This window comes from Chenopodium quinoa, unplaced genomic scaffold (genome assembly GCF_001683475.1).
Source record: "Chenopodium quinoa cultivar QQ74 unplaced genomic scaffold, ASM168347v1, whole genome shotgun sequence".
NCBI lineage: Eukaryota > Viridiplantae > Streptophyta > Magnoliopsida > Caryophyllales > Amaranthaceae > Chenopodium > Chenopodium quinoa.
In genome coordinates this window covers 2,198,500-2,214,192 of record NW_018743697.1, presented here as the reverse complement: position 1 = coordinate 2,214,192, position 15,693 = coordinate 2,198,500, and the positions used below count along the sequence as shown (strand labels likewise).

The following is a 15,693-nucleotide window of genomic DNA, read 5'->3' as shown; positions in this document are numbered from 1 at the left end:
AACATTTATGACAACAAATAATGATCATATATGGTTCCAAACGTCATTATATGACCCCAAAATTTATTCCTTAGAATTTCAAGACTTTTCGAAACCGGGCCCCAATGATTCTAAAGTTTCTCAAAAAGCGTGGATAATAACCTTCAATTTTGGAATTTTTTTGACTTCTTTTCGTCGAAAATAAAAATTGCCGAAATGTTTACCATGGTCTCTTATACCCTCCGAGAGTCCAATTGGGTGGGTGGAACTATCCAATTTGCCTTTAAACAACCAATTTACCGATTTACAATTTGCCCCGATTTCATTAATTCAAGCCAACCACGAACATTTATGACAAAAAAAATGATCATATATGGTTAGACACGACATTATATGCCCCGAGTTGTATCTTATAGAATTTCAAGAATTTTCCACACCGTGCCCCGAAACCTCTAAAAATTTTCAAAAAGCGTGTATATTAGCCTTTAATTTTGGAATTTTTTGACTTTTTTTCACTCGTAAATAAAAATTGCTGAAATGTTTATCATGGTCCCTAATACCCTCCGAGATTCCAATTGGGTGGGTGGAACCATCCAATTTTCTTTTAAACGACCAATTCACTGGTTTACAACTTACACTGATTTCATTAATTCAAGCGTACCACGAACATTTATGACAACAATTAATGACTTGAACGTAATACCCGACCCAAATTTTACTAGACCTATTACTTACCCGACCCAAAAATTCAACCCAATCTGTTGCTAACCCGACTCGAAATTAACACGAGTACACGACTTGTTATTGACCTGACCTTAATTCATTCCAAATTATTTACGACTCGATTTCAAATCACCTTAAATGCAATTTAGACCACCTTATTATTGTTGATCAAAGCATTTGTCTAGGGAGACCAAGTCGGTCCAGCCGAGCAAAAGAAAGGAGCATCATCCTTAAATTTAAGAGTTAAATATAGTATATATTTGTTGTATGGTCAAAGGAGATTATTACTTTCCTAAATTATAGACTATAGTGTTCTAGTATATTGTCATATATATTATAGTCTAAGGAAATAATTAGCTTGATAAAATGATAATTATCTAGTTATAGTTAGTTGAACCCGAATATGAACTGACCTGATTGTAACCTGTAAATTATTGACTTGAACATAACCCGACTTGAATCCTAGAATGACCCGACTTGCAAATGACCCAACCTGATTATAACCCGCAAATTATTGACTTGAACCAAACCCGACTTGAACCCGAGAACGACCTGACTTGAAAATGACCCGACCTGATTATAATCCGCAAATTATTGACTTGAACCAAACCCGACTCAAACCCGAGAATGACCCGACCTGATTCTAACCCGCAAATTATTGATTTGAACCGAACCCGACTCAAACTTGAGAATTACCCTAACCCGTTTTAACCCGTGAAAGCCTGAACTAAACCCGACCTATTGTTCAACTGACCAGAATGTAACCTGACATGTTATTAACCCGACCTAAACCCAACCCAAACCCGATAAGAAGTATGACCTTACGTGACCTGACTTAAGCATGACCCAACCCAATTCCGACCCGCAAAGGTTATGAAATTAATCCGAATTGACCCGACCCGAGTTGACCCAACCCACTATTATCTGACCCTAACCCGACACATTTATCCGAATTGACAGCTCTACTTGTTAGACATTTAGTTCTCGTTTAGTAAAGAGATGTTTGATGAGATTTTAGCCAATATTGGTGTTGAAAAGTAAGTCGCTTTAAGAAATAGAAGTATTTAAAATTTAATAAGCAGATCTGATTTGAAAAAACCACCAGTACTCAATTTAGCATTTCGTAAATGTTGTTTGATACAATAGTTGGCCTTAAAAGTTACTCAAAGAATCTAATACAATCCATTAGTACAATCAATTAATACAATCCGTTATATATGTTACTAATTACCAAACAAGACATTACTTTGATTGCATGGTTTTAAAATCCCACCACTTCTTCCGCCTTTACCAAACTCATGGTCCCAGCCCGGTGGTTGCAAACGATGATCACACAACAAGAACAACAAAAACAGATATCATCATATCCAAACAAGAATAAATTAAAGCAAACCAAAAATCAACCACATGTCCATGACCCTACAAAACTCATCTATCAAAGGCTAGAAAAAAATCTACAACTTCATGGCTTAAACTTTGCCAAGTAATAGACTACCAAAATCTTCCCTGGCAAATAAGAACTCAGATAAAGATATCTTTTAGATAAGTAGATACCCTCATTTCTTCTATATAACCTTACTTCATCACTACAATCTCCATCAAACCCCACTCCATTATTATCACTTCTACTTCCTACTTTCACTTGTGTTTCTCCTTTTTTACAATGGCATCCTCCACAATGGCTCTATCCTCCCCTTCCCTAGCCGGAAAGGCCGTAAAGCTCGGCCCAACCGCCTCCGAAATCCTCGGAGAGGGAAGGATCACCATGAGGAAGACTGCCGGAAAGCCCAAAACTGTTTCATCAGGAAGCCCATGGTACGGCCCAGACCGTGTTAAGTACTTGGGCCCATTCTCCGGTGAGGCCCCATCATACCTCACTGGTGAATTCCCTGGAGATTATGGTTGGGACACTGCTGGGCTTTCAGCTGACCCAGAGACTTTTGCTAAGAACCGTGAGCTTGAAGTGATCCACTGTAGGTGGGCCATGTTGGGCGCATTGGGCTGCGTTTTCCCCGAGCTTTTGGCCCGTAATGGTGTTAAGTTCGGTGAGGCTGTTTGGTTCAAAGCTGGCTCACAAATATTCAGCGAAGGTGGGCTTGATTACTTGGGTAACCCAAGTTTGATCCATGCTCAAAGTATCCTAGCCATTTGGGCTTGCCAGGTTATTTTGATGGGTGCTGTTGAGGGTTACCGTGTTGCTGGTGGGCCACTTGGTGAGGTTGTTGACCCACTTTACCCCGGTGGTAGCTTTGACCCATTGGGCTTGGCTGATGACCCGGAAGCTTTCGCCGAGTTGAAGGTTAAGGAGATTAAGAATGGTAGGTTGGCTATGTTTTCTATGTTCGGATTCTTTGTTCAAGCTATTGTTACTGGAAAGGGTCCTTTGGAGAACCTTGCTGACCACCTTGCGGACCCAGTTAACAACAATGCTTGGTCCTACGCCACCAACTTTGTTCCCGGAAAGTGATGTGTTTGTTTAGGATTTTTTAGTGAGAATTTGAGGAGAAATGAATGTAAATTGTGTTTGATCTCAACTCTTTGATGAATGAATATAACCCTTAATTTTGTGTGCTAATCATTTTACATATTTTATGCACTTGTGCCTTTGATTGATTTCATTTCTATATTAGCTTCAATTTGAAGATATATGAATTAAATCAAACCGATAAAGGCTTGAAATTGTATACTACCAATCCATCTATATATTCACTAATCCATCTGTATATTCATACAAAGCCCAATTATCTACTTGTTCAATTTAATTTATTGTAAGTTGCATTGAATTTAATTTTTTAGTTCTAAGGTAAAATTTCATTTATCTAATTGAAAATACTACTCCCTTAAAGACATTTATTGTCATTATTGTTAAAGTAAATTTATAATAGATGTACATTAATACTCTTGAAAGGTGAATAAGATTTTTTAAGTGCGAAAGAACCACAAAGGTTGTTGTACATATAACAAGTGGTGGTGTAGGAACTTGAATGTGTAACATTGTACACATACTTTTAACCTTAACCACTAGATTAATATCTTATTGGTTGGAAGCTAAGTGAGGTCGCAATTTCTAGCATACTCCTGGAGTACCATGCACACGGTACTCCAGGTTTTATAAAACTCATGTTATTTTGATGTTAACTCTTTGTTACTTTAAATTCTATATGTGTTATTTTTAAATACATGTATGTTATTTTGCTATTTTTCTCATTCGTCTTCCTCCCGCACTCACTCTCTCTTCCTCTCAGTTACTCCAACTCAAAATCATACACTTTCTCTCTCCTTTCTTCTTCCAAGTTTTTGGGTTTTTTAGGAATCAATCTCACTCTCATCCTCTCACTACTCCAACTCTAAATCTAACATAATTTCTCTCTCCCCTTTTCTTCTTCTAATTTTCTGTGTTTCTTAGAAATCAATTGATTTGAAGGTAATTTAAGAGTGTAAATGTGTTTATGTCCAGAAATTTAGTATCTTCTAAAGTGTTTGATTCTCTTCAAGATGCCTTAAAACTCAACACTGCTAATGTTATTTTGATATGAATTTATTATTATTTCAATTTATATCTATGTTATTTTTAAATAAGTACATGTTATTTAATGTAAATTAAAAATAGCATGAGTTGGGGTTGAAGTAATATATAAGTAAATAACATATTGTTGTAACAAAATAACACAACATTTAAACAATATAACATAAAGTGTACGCAAAATAACTCAAATATATTGTGTAAGGAGTACCATGATCCATAGTACTCCAGGAGTATATAATACTAATTGGAGTAAGGTGACTAAGCTAATAGTCTAATAACTCTAAATTGCTTAGGAAAGATCGGCATAAATGACATTATTAAACTAAGCTAAGGTAAGGGTGTTTTGTGTCAATTAACATCAATAAGGTTCGATTTCCGGCTGGTGCAACGTTTGTAATATTTTTTTGTTAATTTCAATTTGGGTTGAATTGAAAAACGACGTCGTAACATTATTTTCAGGCTTTTATCTTTGTACGATCGTACCAATGTACCATTTCCAATTTCATCTGGAAAAAATACACCACAACAATGAATGCTGCATCCAATTCCAGAACCGATTTTATTGCAGGTAATTTCACATTCCAATTTTCTCGATTATAAATACTTTATTTATTTATTTTTCATTGACCTAACGACGTCGTTTGCAGACTACGCCGGAGACAGCGATTCCGACACAAACTCCGACGAAATCGCCGATTACTACCAACCGATCTCTTCAATTGACGGCAACGAAGACGGCAATTTGAATAATCCGAATATCAACGGATATCATGATCCGAACGACGCGGTTAATCAACACAGCAGCTTAAGCAACGGCCATGATTACTCTGCTGCCGCTGAGAATGGGGTGAGAGCGCTGAATCTGAGCGAAGATGAGGTGGAGAGAGAAAGTGAAGCTGAGGTTGAAGAAGAGGATGAGCAGAGAATGGGAGTGGACTTGGATAGTGCGATGAGGAGAGCAATTGAGGAAGATGAGAGCCGGAGAAATGCCCCGTTGTCGTCGGAGAATGCAGTGAGAGTGATGGAAGCTATGCGTGGTGTTTCCTTCCCCGGAATGCCTCCTGATTGGGTTAGTGACTTGCCGGAGGATCGATGGGTTCATCAACTCCAACGCCTCTGCCAGCCGCCTCATTCTACTGCTTGATCTGTGTGTGCATTGTGCAATGATGTTTGGAGTTTTCGGTTTGATTTGTTTTTGTAATTTGATCATCTGAATTGGAGTACATTTTATGTTTCTGATAATTATAGGCTTAGCTCAGACAATATATTATGGTTACTGAGTTTTTCATACACTAAGAATAATCGCTTATTACAAGTTCACAGCAGCTTTAAATTAAATCTGAACACGAAATCATGATTATTATTCTTGCTCAAAAAAAATTGCAATCTACTCTTACAAATGAATCTATAACTAAGAATTCGTATAAACTACGGAGTACAAAGTAATTTGTGCGATGCTTCAGTTCTTTCATGCACTGATGTTCTCAATCTCAGCTGTTTTGCTGATTCTCTTCATAATGCCTGCAATAACCTGATATACGTACAGAAGTGAAACAACAAATGAAGATAAAATGTATGTTAGTTATCAACTTATCATATTGGATAGATAAGCGAGGCTTCATTTATATGGCAATTACCAGCATAACCAAATGCATACCTTTCCGGGTCCTACTTCGTAGCTCTTGTTCAAGCCTTTGTCCAGGAGAGTTTTCAATGTTGATTCCCATTGAACAGGAGATGTAGCCTATCACACACGGGTGGTGTCAGTCTCTGGATAAGAATTTTTTTGGCAACAATTTCTGGACAAAGTACTGCACTACTGCAATATAAAAAAGTTCATCGAGAATAAATTTTTAAAATGGTTTCGACAAAGTTTACCTGTCGTGCCAGTATCTTCTTGATTGTATCCGGGTCCGCATGGGGCTTAACGTCGACATTTGATATGACAGGAATCCGTGGTGTCCTGATCTGTGTTGTGGCCAATGCAGCTTCTAATCTAGAAACTGCTGGTTCCATGAATCTGGTGTGGAAAGCACCACCGACTGCCAATCGTACCTGAATGAAGGTTGTAGATGAATATTTTCTTAAAAAAAAAAATTGTTCATACAGGATTTTGCTAGTTTTGCCACAACTGCACATTATGAGTCACAAAATAATACCGTCATCCGAGCTTTGAAGGATTTTGCCTTGGCTTCTACTGCCTCGATTCCTTTTACACCTCCAGACACTGCATAGTTTCCCTGCCCAAGTAGATTCATTTAATAACTTTGTACATTTAGGGAGATCGATTGACTTTGCATAAAACATGGGTCAGAAAGATGTTTACAGGGCAAAGAAAATTCGCAATTTCAACTCTTTCGTCTTCTGAAACTTCTTCATTTGCAGCATCACACAAAGTTTGAACCTTCTCAGCATCCAGGCCAATGACACTAACCATTGCACCTTGTGCAGCATCAGAGGCTGCCTGTAAATAGAAATATGGTAGAACCATACATCAGAGATGATTTCATCTTCAAACATACAAAGCATGTATATTAAGCTAATTCTGTATCATTTACCTGCATAGCTTCACCCCTTAGCTTAACTAGCTTCAGGCCATCCTCGAAGCTTCAGTAATTAATTAAGGCAAACACAAGTGAGTACAGAATTCTTATGGAGCAGGCATGGAAATTTTTAGTACTCACTCTACAAAACCAACTTAGTGCTCAAAAAACTGTTTTAGGTACAATGGAAATTTTTATCGCTAAAGAGTTATGCTACAGAAGATATGCAGTTAAATGTAATCGTTAAACTCATAAACTTTGAAGAATGGATCATCTTAATAAGACCTCTAAGATAACCACTCCTGATAACACTTCACCTTAAAGTCTTGTCCTCCTTGAAATTTTATCTGAAATCAGGTACCAAATTTTGGGCTTTCCAATGATATTTTTAACCATTGTACTACTTTTTGTATATCAGGAAATCACTTCTCCCTTAAAGACATTTATTGTCTCACTTAAGACAATACGACCAGAGTCCTTGCAGCTCAACTATCTGCTCTTGCATGCTATTCATTAGAACTGCAGAACTGCTATCTCTAAACAACATCCCAAAGGTTAGCAACTTCAACCTCAACTATAAGCATTCTGTGGCTGCTAAAAGGACGGATCCACAAGGATATGTGATTTGCGTTAACAACTGTTTGAGAATGACATCATCATCTATTTACAAAGTTCACATTATTCAAGAATTGTGCACATAGAATAACTAATACATAAATGTTGTCGATTATTTTTAGGTGGGAGCCAGACCAGAATACTAGCTAGGGATAATAGCTATGGAGAGAAAGCAAGTTCTAATTGTCTTTAAAAAAGGCCCAAATGACTATAAGATTAACAACCCAAATGAAACACAGTTATATACTAGTTAGCAGAACCTTAATATATTGGATTTGATCTAATCTCAGTCAGTAACTTAAAATTATTTTAAAGTCCAGGAATCTTGGCAGGCTGATGCAAGTCTTCCCACGGAGCTAATTTCAACTGATCTAGGGGAGTAACATTTGGAAGATAAGACCCGTCATTAATTTCATTCTTGCAATTCTCTATCTCTTGAAAGGGCAAAAGCAATGTTTAAGTTATCTAAACTCCAAAAGCCTATGGCCTTGCATGAACACATAGGGAGAATAAAGTTGATGTAACAAGATCCAAAATCCCGTGACTATGACTAACATTTTCTATCAAATAACATGGATATTCCGTGGCTTTAACTCTAGATTAAGGGGCAAGTTTTATAAGGAGTATTAGAAGATCAATTCCTAATAAGTATCAAGCAACAGACAATAGAAAGAGAAATACATAGTGTAACTTGACACACCTGAAAGCTCCTGCAAATGCAAGAGCTGTGTATTCTCCCAAACTTAAACCACATGTCACATCCACAGAATCAATTATTTGTTGGCCTCCCTCTCGAGCACGCAATATCTCAACAGCAGCTAAACTTGTAACATAAAGAGCTGGCTGTACACATAAAACATAGGATTGAATAATGTCCCCTTTTTGGAGTGGACAATCGTAACATAATTTTTATATAAAATATAAAAATAACACCTCTAGATGGTCAGAAACTTAAATTGACATCAGATACATAAATTCGGTTTTCTGGACATAAGAATGATCAAGAGGAGAAAATTATAGTTGTACTTCGTAGTTAATATCACACAAAGATCTAATACAGTTTGCCATTGAACATTTAGCATTTTCTTGAGGCCAATGGAAGTTATAGAACAGATGTTTTTGATAGGATGTATATATTATGGATACAGAATACTTGACAGTATATACAATAAAATCCATGGAAGAACTATATACCACTAGAGTTGTCAATTCGGGTAAACGGGTCGGGTTTAGGTCGGGTAAGAGTGGGTCAGGTCAACTCGGGTCGGGTCGGGTCAATTCGGATTAATTCCATAACCTATACAGGTTGGGTTTGGATTGGGTCATGCTTGAGTCGGGTCACGTCATGTCATACTTCTTATCGGGTTTGGGTCGGGTTTAGGTTGTATTAAAAACAGTCGGGTTACATTCGAGTTGGATGAATAATAGGTTGCGTTTAATTCGGGTTTTCACGGGTTAAAACAGGTTAGGGTAATTCTCGGGTTCGAGTCGGGTTCGATTCAAGTAAATAATTTGCGGGTTAGAATTAGGTCGGGTCATTCTCGGGTTTGAGTCGGGTTCGGTTCAAGTCAATAATTTGCGGGTTATAATCAGGTTGGGTCATTTCCAAGTCGGGTCATTCTCGGATTCAAGTCGGGTTATGTTCAAGTCAATAATTTGGAGGTTACAATCATGTCAGGTCATTTCCAAGTCATGTCATATTCGGGTTCAACTAACTATAAATAGATAATTATCATTTTTATCAAGCTAATTATTTCCTTTGACTATAATATATATGACAATATACTAGGAGACTATAGTCTATAAATTGGGAAGATAATTATCTCCTTTGACCATACAACAAATATATACTATATTTAACTCTTAAATTTGAGGATGATGATCCTTTCTTTTGCTGGCCTGGACCGACTTGGTCTCCTTGGACAAAATGCTTTAATCAACAACAATAAGGTGGTCTAAATTGCATTTAAGGTGATTTGAAATCACGTCAGGAACAATTTGGGTTGAATTTAGGTCGGGTCAATAACAAGTCGTGTTAATTTCGAGTCGGGTAAGTAACAGATCGATTTGAATTTTTGGGTCGGGTAAGTAATAGGTCCGGTAAAATTCAGGTCGGGACAATAACAAGTCGGGTTGAATCAGGCCAGGTCAATAATCAGTCGGGTTTGTAACATGTTGGGTTAAATTCGGGTCGGGTTGGAAATGGGTTGGGCTTAATTCACGTCAGGTTAGTAACAAGTCGGGTTAAATTCGGGTTTTAAACATGTTAAGGTTAGGGTCAATTTCGGTTCAAGTTGGGTTCAATGCAAGTTAATTAAATTGGCCGTTGAAAACTAGTAAATCGATGCAAGTTGTAAACCGGTAAATTAGCCGTTAGCCGTTTAACAGCAAATTGGATGGTACCACACACCCAATTGGACTCCCGAAGGATATTAAGGATCATGGTAAACATTTTGGCAATTTTTATTTCTTGTAAAATTAAAGTCAAAAAATTCCAAAATTGAAGGCTAATGTCCACGCATTTTAAGAAATTTTGGAGATTTCGGGGCCCGATGTCGAAAAGTCTTGAAAATTTATAGGATACATATCGGGGTCATATAATGTCGTGTGGACCATATATGATCATTAGTTGTTGTCATAAATGTTCGTGGTAGGCTTGAATTAACGAAAACAGTGCAAGTTGTAAACCGGTAAATTGGTCGTTTAACGACAAATTGGATGGTTCCACACACCCAATTGGACTCCCGGAATGTATTAGGGACCATGGTAAACATTTCGGCAATTTTTATTTCTAGGTGAAAAAAAAGTAAAAAAAATCCAAAATTGAAGGCAAATATTCACGTTTTTTGAAAAATTTAGAGGTTTCGGGGCCCAATGTAGAAAAGTCTTGATATTTTAGGGGATACATCCCGGGGTAATATGATGCTGTATGGAACCATATATGATCATTATATGATGTCAAAAATGTTCGTAGTATGCTTGAGTCAATGAAATCTGTGCAAGTTGTAAACCGGTAAATTAGCCGCTATGTTACATTGACACGGGTACGGGTATCCAATATTGGTATGGATCCAAGTGTCCGATTCGCCATTTTCAAAATTTTAGGACACTGGGACTCCGTCTTAACTTTGGACTCGGGTACGGATACGGCAATAAAAAAATACGATATTCGTAGCAAGTCCCTATAAAAAAATTAGCAATTTTTATTTTAAATTAGACTGTATAATGTACTCTATACAATACTACTACTTTTTTTTTGTAAACGAAAAGTAGTACTACTACTAGTCAACTACCTAAATACCTAATATAATAGTCGAATCCTGCCAAAACTATTATTGATACTGTCAAATTTTAAAAACATCTATTGAAATTTCTGTAAAAAGAGAAAGTGGAGTATAGGTCAAATAAAAGACTCCACCATTCATTTTTATTTCTCTATTCTCTCTCGTGTGTTGAGTGTTACTATTCGCCATTTTTGAAGCTCCAAGCTCCACCTTCAACCTCTTACCTTGAAACTCTTCCCTTCTAATTTTGAAGTTCCAAGACAATTATGCCACACCCGAGAGCCAAACGGAGTGTCCGGAACAGATTTCATACCTATGAGGCCAAAAATGGCGTGTCCAAATAACATAGATTGGCCGTTTAAAGGCAAATTGGATGGTTACACTAACTCAATTGGACTCCCGAAGGATATTAAGGACCATGCTAAACATTTCGGTAATTTCAATTTCTGGACGAAAAAAAGTCGAAAAATTCAAAAATTGAAGACTAATATCCACGCTTTTTGAGAAATTTTGAAGGTTTCTGGTCCCGGTGTCGAAAAATCTTGAAATTCTATAGGATACATCTTGGGGTCATATAATGTCGTTTGGAACCATATATGATCATTATTTATTGTCAAAATGTTCGTGGTAAGTTTGAGTTAATAAAATCGGTGCAAGTTGTAAACCGGTAATTTGGTAGTTTAAAGGCAAATTGGATGGTTCCACCCAACCAATTGAACTCCCGAGGGGTATTAGGGACCATGGTAAATATTTCGGCAATTTATATTTCCGTGCGAAAAAAAAGTCAAAACATTCAAAAATTGAAGGCTTATATCCACGTTTTTTGAGAAATTTTGGAGGATTCGGAGCATGGTGTCGAAAAGCCTTGAGAGTTTAGGGAATACATCTTAGGGTCGTATAATGACGTTTGGAACCATATATGATCATTATATGCTGTCATAAATATTCGTGGTAGGTTTGATTTAATGAAATCGGTGCAAGTTATAAACAGGTAAATAGGTCGTTTAAAGGCAAATTGGATGGTTTCACCCACCCAATTGGACTTCCAAAGGGTATTAGGGACCATGGTAAAAATTTGAAAAAAGTCTAAATATTCCAAAAATAAAGGCTAATATCTACGTTTTTTGAGAAATTTAGGAGGTTTCGGGGCCCGGTATCAAAAAGCCTTGAGATTCTAGGGAATACATCTCAGGGTCATATAATGTCGTTTGGAACCATATATGATCATTTTTTGTTGTCATAAATGTTCGTGGTAAGCTTGAGTTAATGAAATCGGTGCAAGTTTTATACCCGTAAATTAGCCGTTTAAAGGCAAATTGGATGATTCCATCCACCCAATTGGACTTCCGGAGAGTATTAGAGACCATGGTAAACAATTCGGCAATTTTTATTTCCAAGCGAAAAAAAGTCAAAAAATTCCAAAATTAAAGGCTAATATCCATACTTTTTGATAAATTTTTTAGGTTTCGTGGTCCGGTGTCGAAAAGTCTTGAAATTTAGGGGATATATGCTGGGGTCATATAATGCCGTTTGGAACCATATATGATCATTATTTGTAGTCATAAATGTTCGTGGTAGGCTTTAGTTAATGAAATCGATGCAAGTTGTAAACCGGTAAATTAATTGTTTAAAGGCAAATTGGATGGTTCCACCCACCGAATTGGACTCCCGGAGGATATTAGGGACCATGGTAAACATATCGGCAATTTTTATATTCGGACGAAAAAATGTCAAAAATTTCCAAAATTGAATGCTAATATCTACGCTTTTTTAAAAATTTCGAATGTTTTGGGGTCAAAAGCATTGATATTTTTGGGGATACATCTCGGGGTCATATAATGCCGTTTGAAACCATATATGATTATTATATGATGTCATAAATGTTCGTAGTATGCTTGAGTTAATGAAATCCGTGCAAGTTGTAAATCGGTAAATTGGTCGTTTTAAAGGCAAATTGGATGGTTCCACGTAGCCAATTGGACACCCGGAGGGTATTAGGGACCATGGTAAACATTTCTGCAATTTTTATTTCCGGGTAAAAAAAAGTCTAAAAAATTCCAAAATTGAAGTTTAATATCCACGCTTTTTGAGAAATTTTGAGGTTTCGGGTAGAGCTGTCAACTCGGGTAAATGTGTCAGGTTTGGGTCGGTAATAGTGGGTCGGGTCAACTCGGGTCGGGTCAATTCGGATTAATTGCATAACCTATGCGGGCAGGTTTGGGTCAAGTCATGTTTTCGTTAGGTCACGTCGGGTCACACTTTTATCGGGTTTGGGTCGCGGTAATAACAGGTCGGGTTACATTCGGGTAGGGTAAACAATAGGTCGGGATTAATTCGGGTTTTTGCGGGTTAAAACGGATTAGGGTAATTCTCGGGAGTTGGGTTCGATTCAAGTCAATAATTTGCGGGTTATAATCAGGTTGGGTCATTCTTGGGTTTGAGTCGGGTTTGGTTCAAGTCAATAATTTGCGGGTTATAATCAGGTCGGGTCATTTTCAAGTCGGGTCATTCTCGGGTTCATGTCAGGTTCGGTTCAAGTCAATAATTTGTGGGTTATAATAAGGTTGGGTCATTTTTAAGTCGGGTTATGTTCAAGTCAATAGTTTAGAGGTAACAATAGGGTCAGGCCATTTCCAAGTGAGGTTATTCGGGTTCAACTAACTATAAGTAGATAATTATCATTTTTATCAAGCTAATTATTTCCATTGACTACAATATGTATGGCAATATACTAGGGAATTATAGTCTATAATTTAAGAAAATAATTATCTTCTTTGACTATACAACAAATATATACTATATTTAACTCTTAAATTTGAGGATGATGCTCCTTTCTTTTGATCGCATGGACCGACTTGGTCTCCTTAGACAAAATGCTTTGATCAACAATAATAAGGTGGTCTAAATTGCATTTAAGGTGATTTGAAATCGGGTCAAGAACAATTTGTGTTGAATTTAGGTCCGGTCAATAACAAATCGTGTTGATTTCAAGTCAGGTTAGTATCAGATGAGGTTGAATTTTTGGGTCGGGTTAGCAATAGGTTTGGTAAAATTCGGGTTGGGTCGATAACAAATCGGGTTGAATTTGGGTCAGGTCAATAACAAGTCAGGGTTGATTTCGGGTCGAGTTTGTAACAGGTTGGGTTAAATTCGAGTCGGGTTAGAAACAGGTTGGGTTGAATTTAGGTTAGATTAGTAATAAGTCGGGTTAAATTCGTGTTTTGACGGGTTAAAATGGGTTTCGGTCAAATTCGGTTCAAGTGGGTTTGATTCAGGTTAATAATTTACAGGTTACATTCGGGTCGGGTCATCTCTAGGTCAGTTCATGTTCGGGTTCGGGTCTCACATACTCGGGTCAACTTGGGAATAGGGTTGGTTTCAGGTCAGGTGTGGATCACCATTTTTTCGGGTTTAGATGGGTCGGTTAATAATCGGGTTTAAGTCGGTATTTCGGGTCGGGTCAACTTTTGATAGCTCTATATACCACTAGGATAAGCTTGTTAACTTTAGCTTAGCTCAATTCTACATATAAAGGCAAAGATTATCGATATAACAATATACCGCATTAAAAAAAAAAAAAAAATAGTAATTCTAAGCCATATATTCGTAAAGTTGCAGAAAATACACTTCATTTTTCTGAGGAAGATACCTGACTTAAGACAGTTGTATTGAGCTTTTCCTTTGGTCCATTGATGCATATCTCCAAAAGATCAAAGCTACAGATGTTAAGGGCTAGAAATAAATCAATTAAAGCATACACACAAAAAACTCCCACCTCAACCATCAAAGATAAACACTGCAAACCTAAAACCAGGCTCGGCGCCGGAAAAAAATTAATGCAGAAAAAAGCATCACAATTAAGCATACCCCATAATGTCATTAGCTTTCTTAAACAAGGCAGCAGCTGCAGGCACATTCTGAGCCTCTGCACCCATTCCTAAGGCTTGGGCTCCCTGAAAACAATGCCAGCCCCCAAAATTAACACAAACCCACTATTTGATTATTTCTACACTTGAAGATGCAATTAATCAGTTATAATTCTACAATGCGGATCAATAATCTCAATTTTATATACCAATTTAACCTACTAATACATCAAATCTCTGAATTCTCACAAGAAAACATCAAATATTAAATGAATTATGCGAAAATCAAAGATTAAAAAAAATTGCAAAGAACAATGACCTGCCCAGGAAAGAGGAAAGCGCAAGAAGGCTTATAATCGGAGAATAAAGCGTCATCAACAGCAGTTTGAGAAGGGGATCCAGTAGAAACGCTCATAAAAACCCTAGTTCCGTGAGACTTGATTCGTAGATTGCCGCCATTTTTAAACCCAAAGAAGCTTGAAAACTTTTGGGTTTTAAGGGATTGAGAGTAGTTTAATGGGGTTTTTTTCAGAGAGACTGAAGGTAGAATTAGGGAAGATGCCATGATTGAGAGAGTGTGAGAAGTGGAAGAGAGATAGTATAGCAGCAGAGGAGAGAAAATGGTGGCAGTTTAGGAATCAACCTGTATAAGTTTGGGAATTGCGGAGTTTACAAGGTTAAACAATTAATTAAACACATATTAAGTATAGACTTGTAGTTCATAGTTGTTAATTTGGTTGGAAATACTGAACTCAAACTCCACAAGTCTTCCTTTCAGAAAAATATATATGGCCGGTTGACGTACATTAAAAACACTAATCGGGTAATCTTTCATTGAGTAACCCCTAATCATGTAATTCCGGCACATGATATAACCAGCTATATATGATTTTTTTTTTTCCCGATCCAACTACGTATAAAAGTTTGTAATAGCTTGTATTTGTTTATTTATTAATGGTGCAAATAAGGGGAACTCTAATACAGAGTAACATATATAAAAAAAAATTTAAAAAAAAAAAAATTGTAGCAAACAAATGGTGCAAATGAGGGATACTCTAATAAGAATTTCTTTATAAAAAAAAAAAAATTAACCAATTAAAATGAGTTGTAGCAAACTAATGGTGCAAATGAGGGTCCTAATAAGATAATAAATCAAA

The 15,693-nt window shown here is 36.9% G+C and overlaps 3 protein-coding genes across 3 annotated transcripts; 2 read left to right on the top strand and 1 right to left on the bottom strand.

Annotated features, from left to right (window-relative positions):
• The first annotated feature begins 2,289 nt into the window (after nucleotides 1-2,289).
• Nucleotides 2,290-3,277, top strand: LOC110684166 (chlorophyll a-b binding protein, chloroplastic). Its single transcript, XM_021860576.1, has one exon. The coding sequence runs from the start codon at nucleotides 2,366-2,368 to the stop codon at nucleotides 3,167-3,169; it is 804 nt and encodes a 267-aa protein (XP_021716268.1). The 5' UTR covers nucleotides 2,290-2,365; the 3' UTR covers nucleotides 3,170-3,277.
• Nucleotides 3,278-4,591: 1,314 nt separating this feature from the next.
• Nucleotides 4,592-5,548, top strand: LOC110684165. Its single transcript, XM_021860575.1, has 2 exons — nucleotides 4,592-4,796; nucleotides 4,876-5,548. Exons 1-2 carry the CDS (start codon nucleotides 4,757-4,759, stop codon nucleotides 5,370-5,372), a joined length of 537 nt encoding a protein of 178 aa, XP_021716267.1. The 5' UTR covers nucleotides 4,592-4,756; the 3' UTR covers nucleotides 5,373-5,548.
• Nucleotides 5,535-15,287, bottom strand: LOC110684163 (malonyl CoA-acyl carrier protein transacylase-like). Its single transcript, XM_021860574.1, has 10 exons — nucleotides 14,856-15,287; nucleotides 14,538-14,623; nucleotides 14,320-14,386; nucleotides 8,087-8,229; nucleotides 6,787-6,835; nucleotides 6,555-6,692; nucleotides 6,388-6,468; nucleotides 6,107-6,283; nucleotides 5,886-5,972; nucleotides 5,535-5,759 (listed from the first exon to the last, which is right to left on the bottom strand). The coding sequence occupies exons 1-10, from the start codon at nucleotides 15,099-15,101 to the stop codon at nucleotides 5,697-5,699; spliced, it is 1,137 nt and encodes a 378-aa protein (XP_021716266.1). The 5' UTR covers nucleotides 15,102-15,287; the 3' UTR covers nucleotides 5,535-5,696.
• Nucleotides 15,288-15,693: the final 406 nt, after the last annotated feature.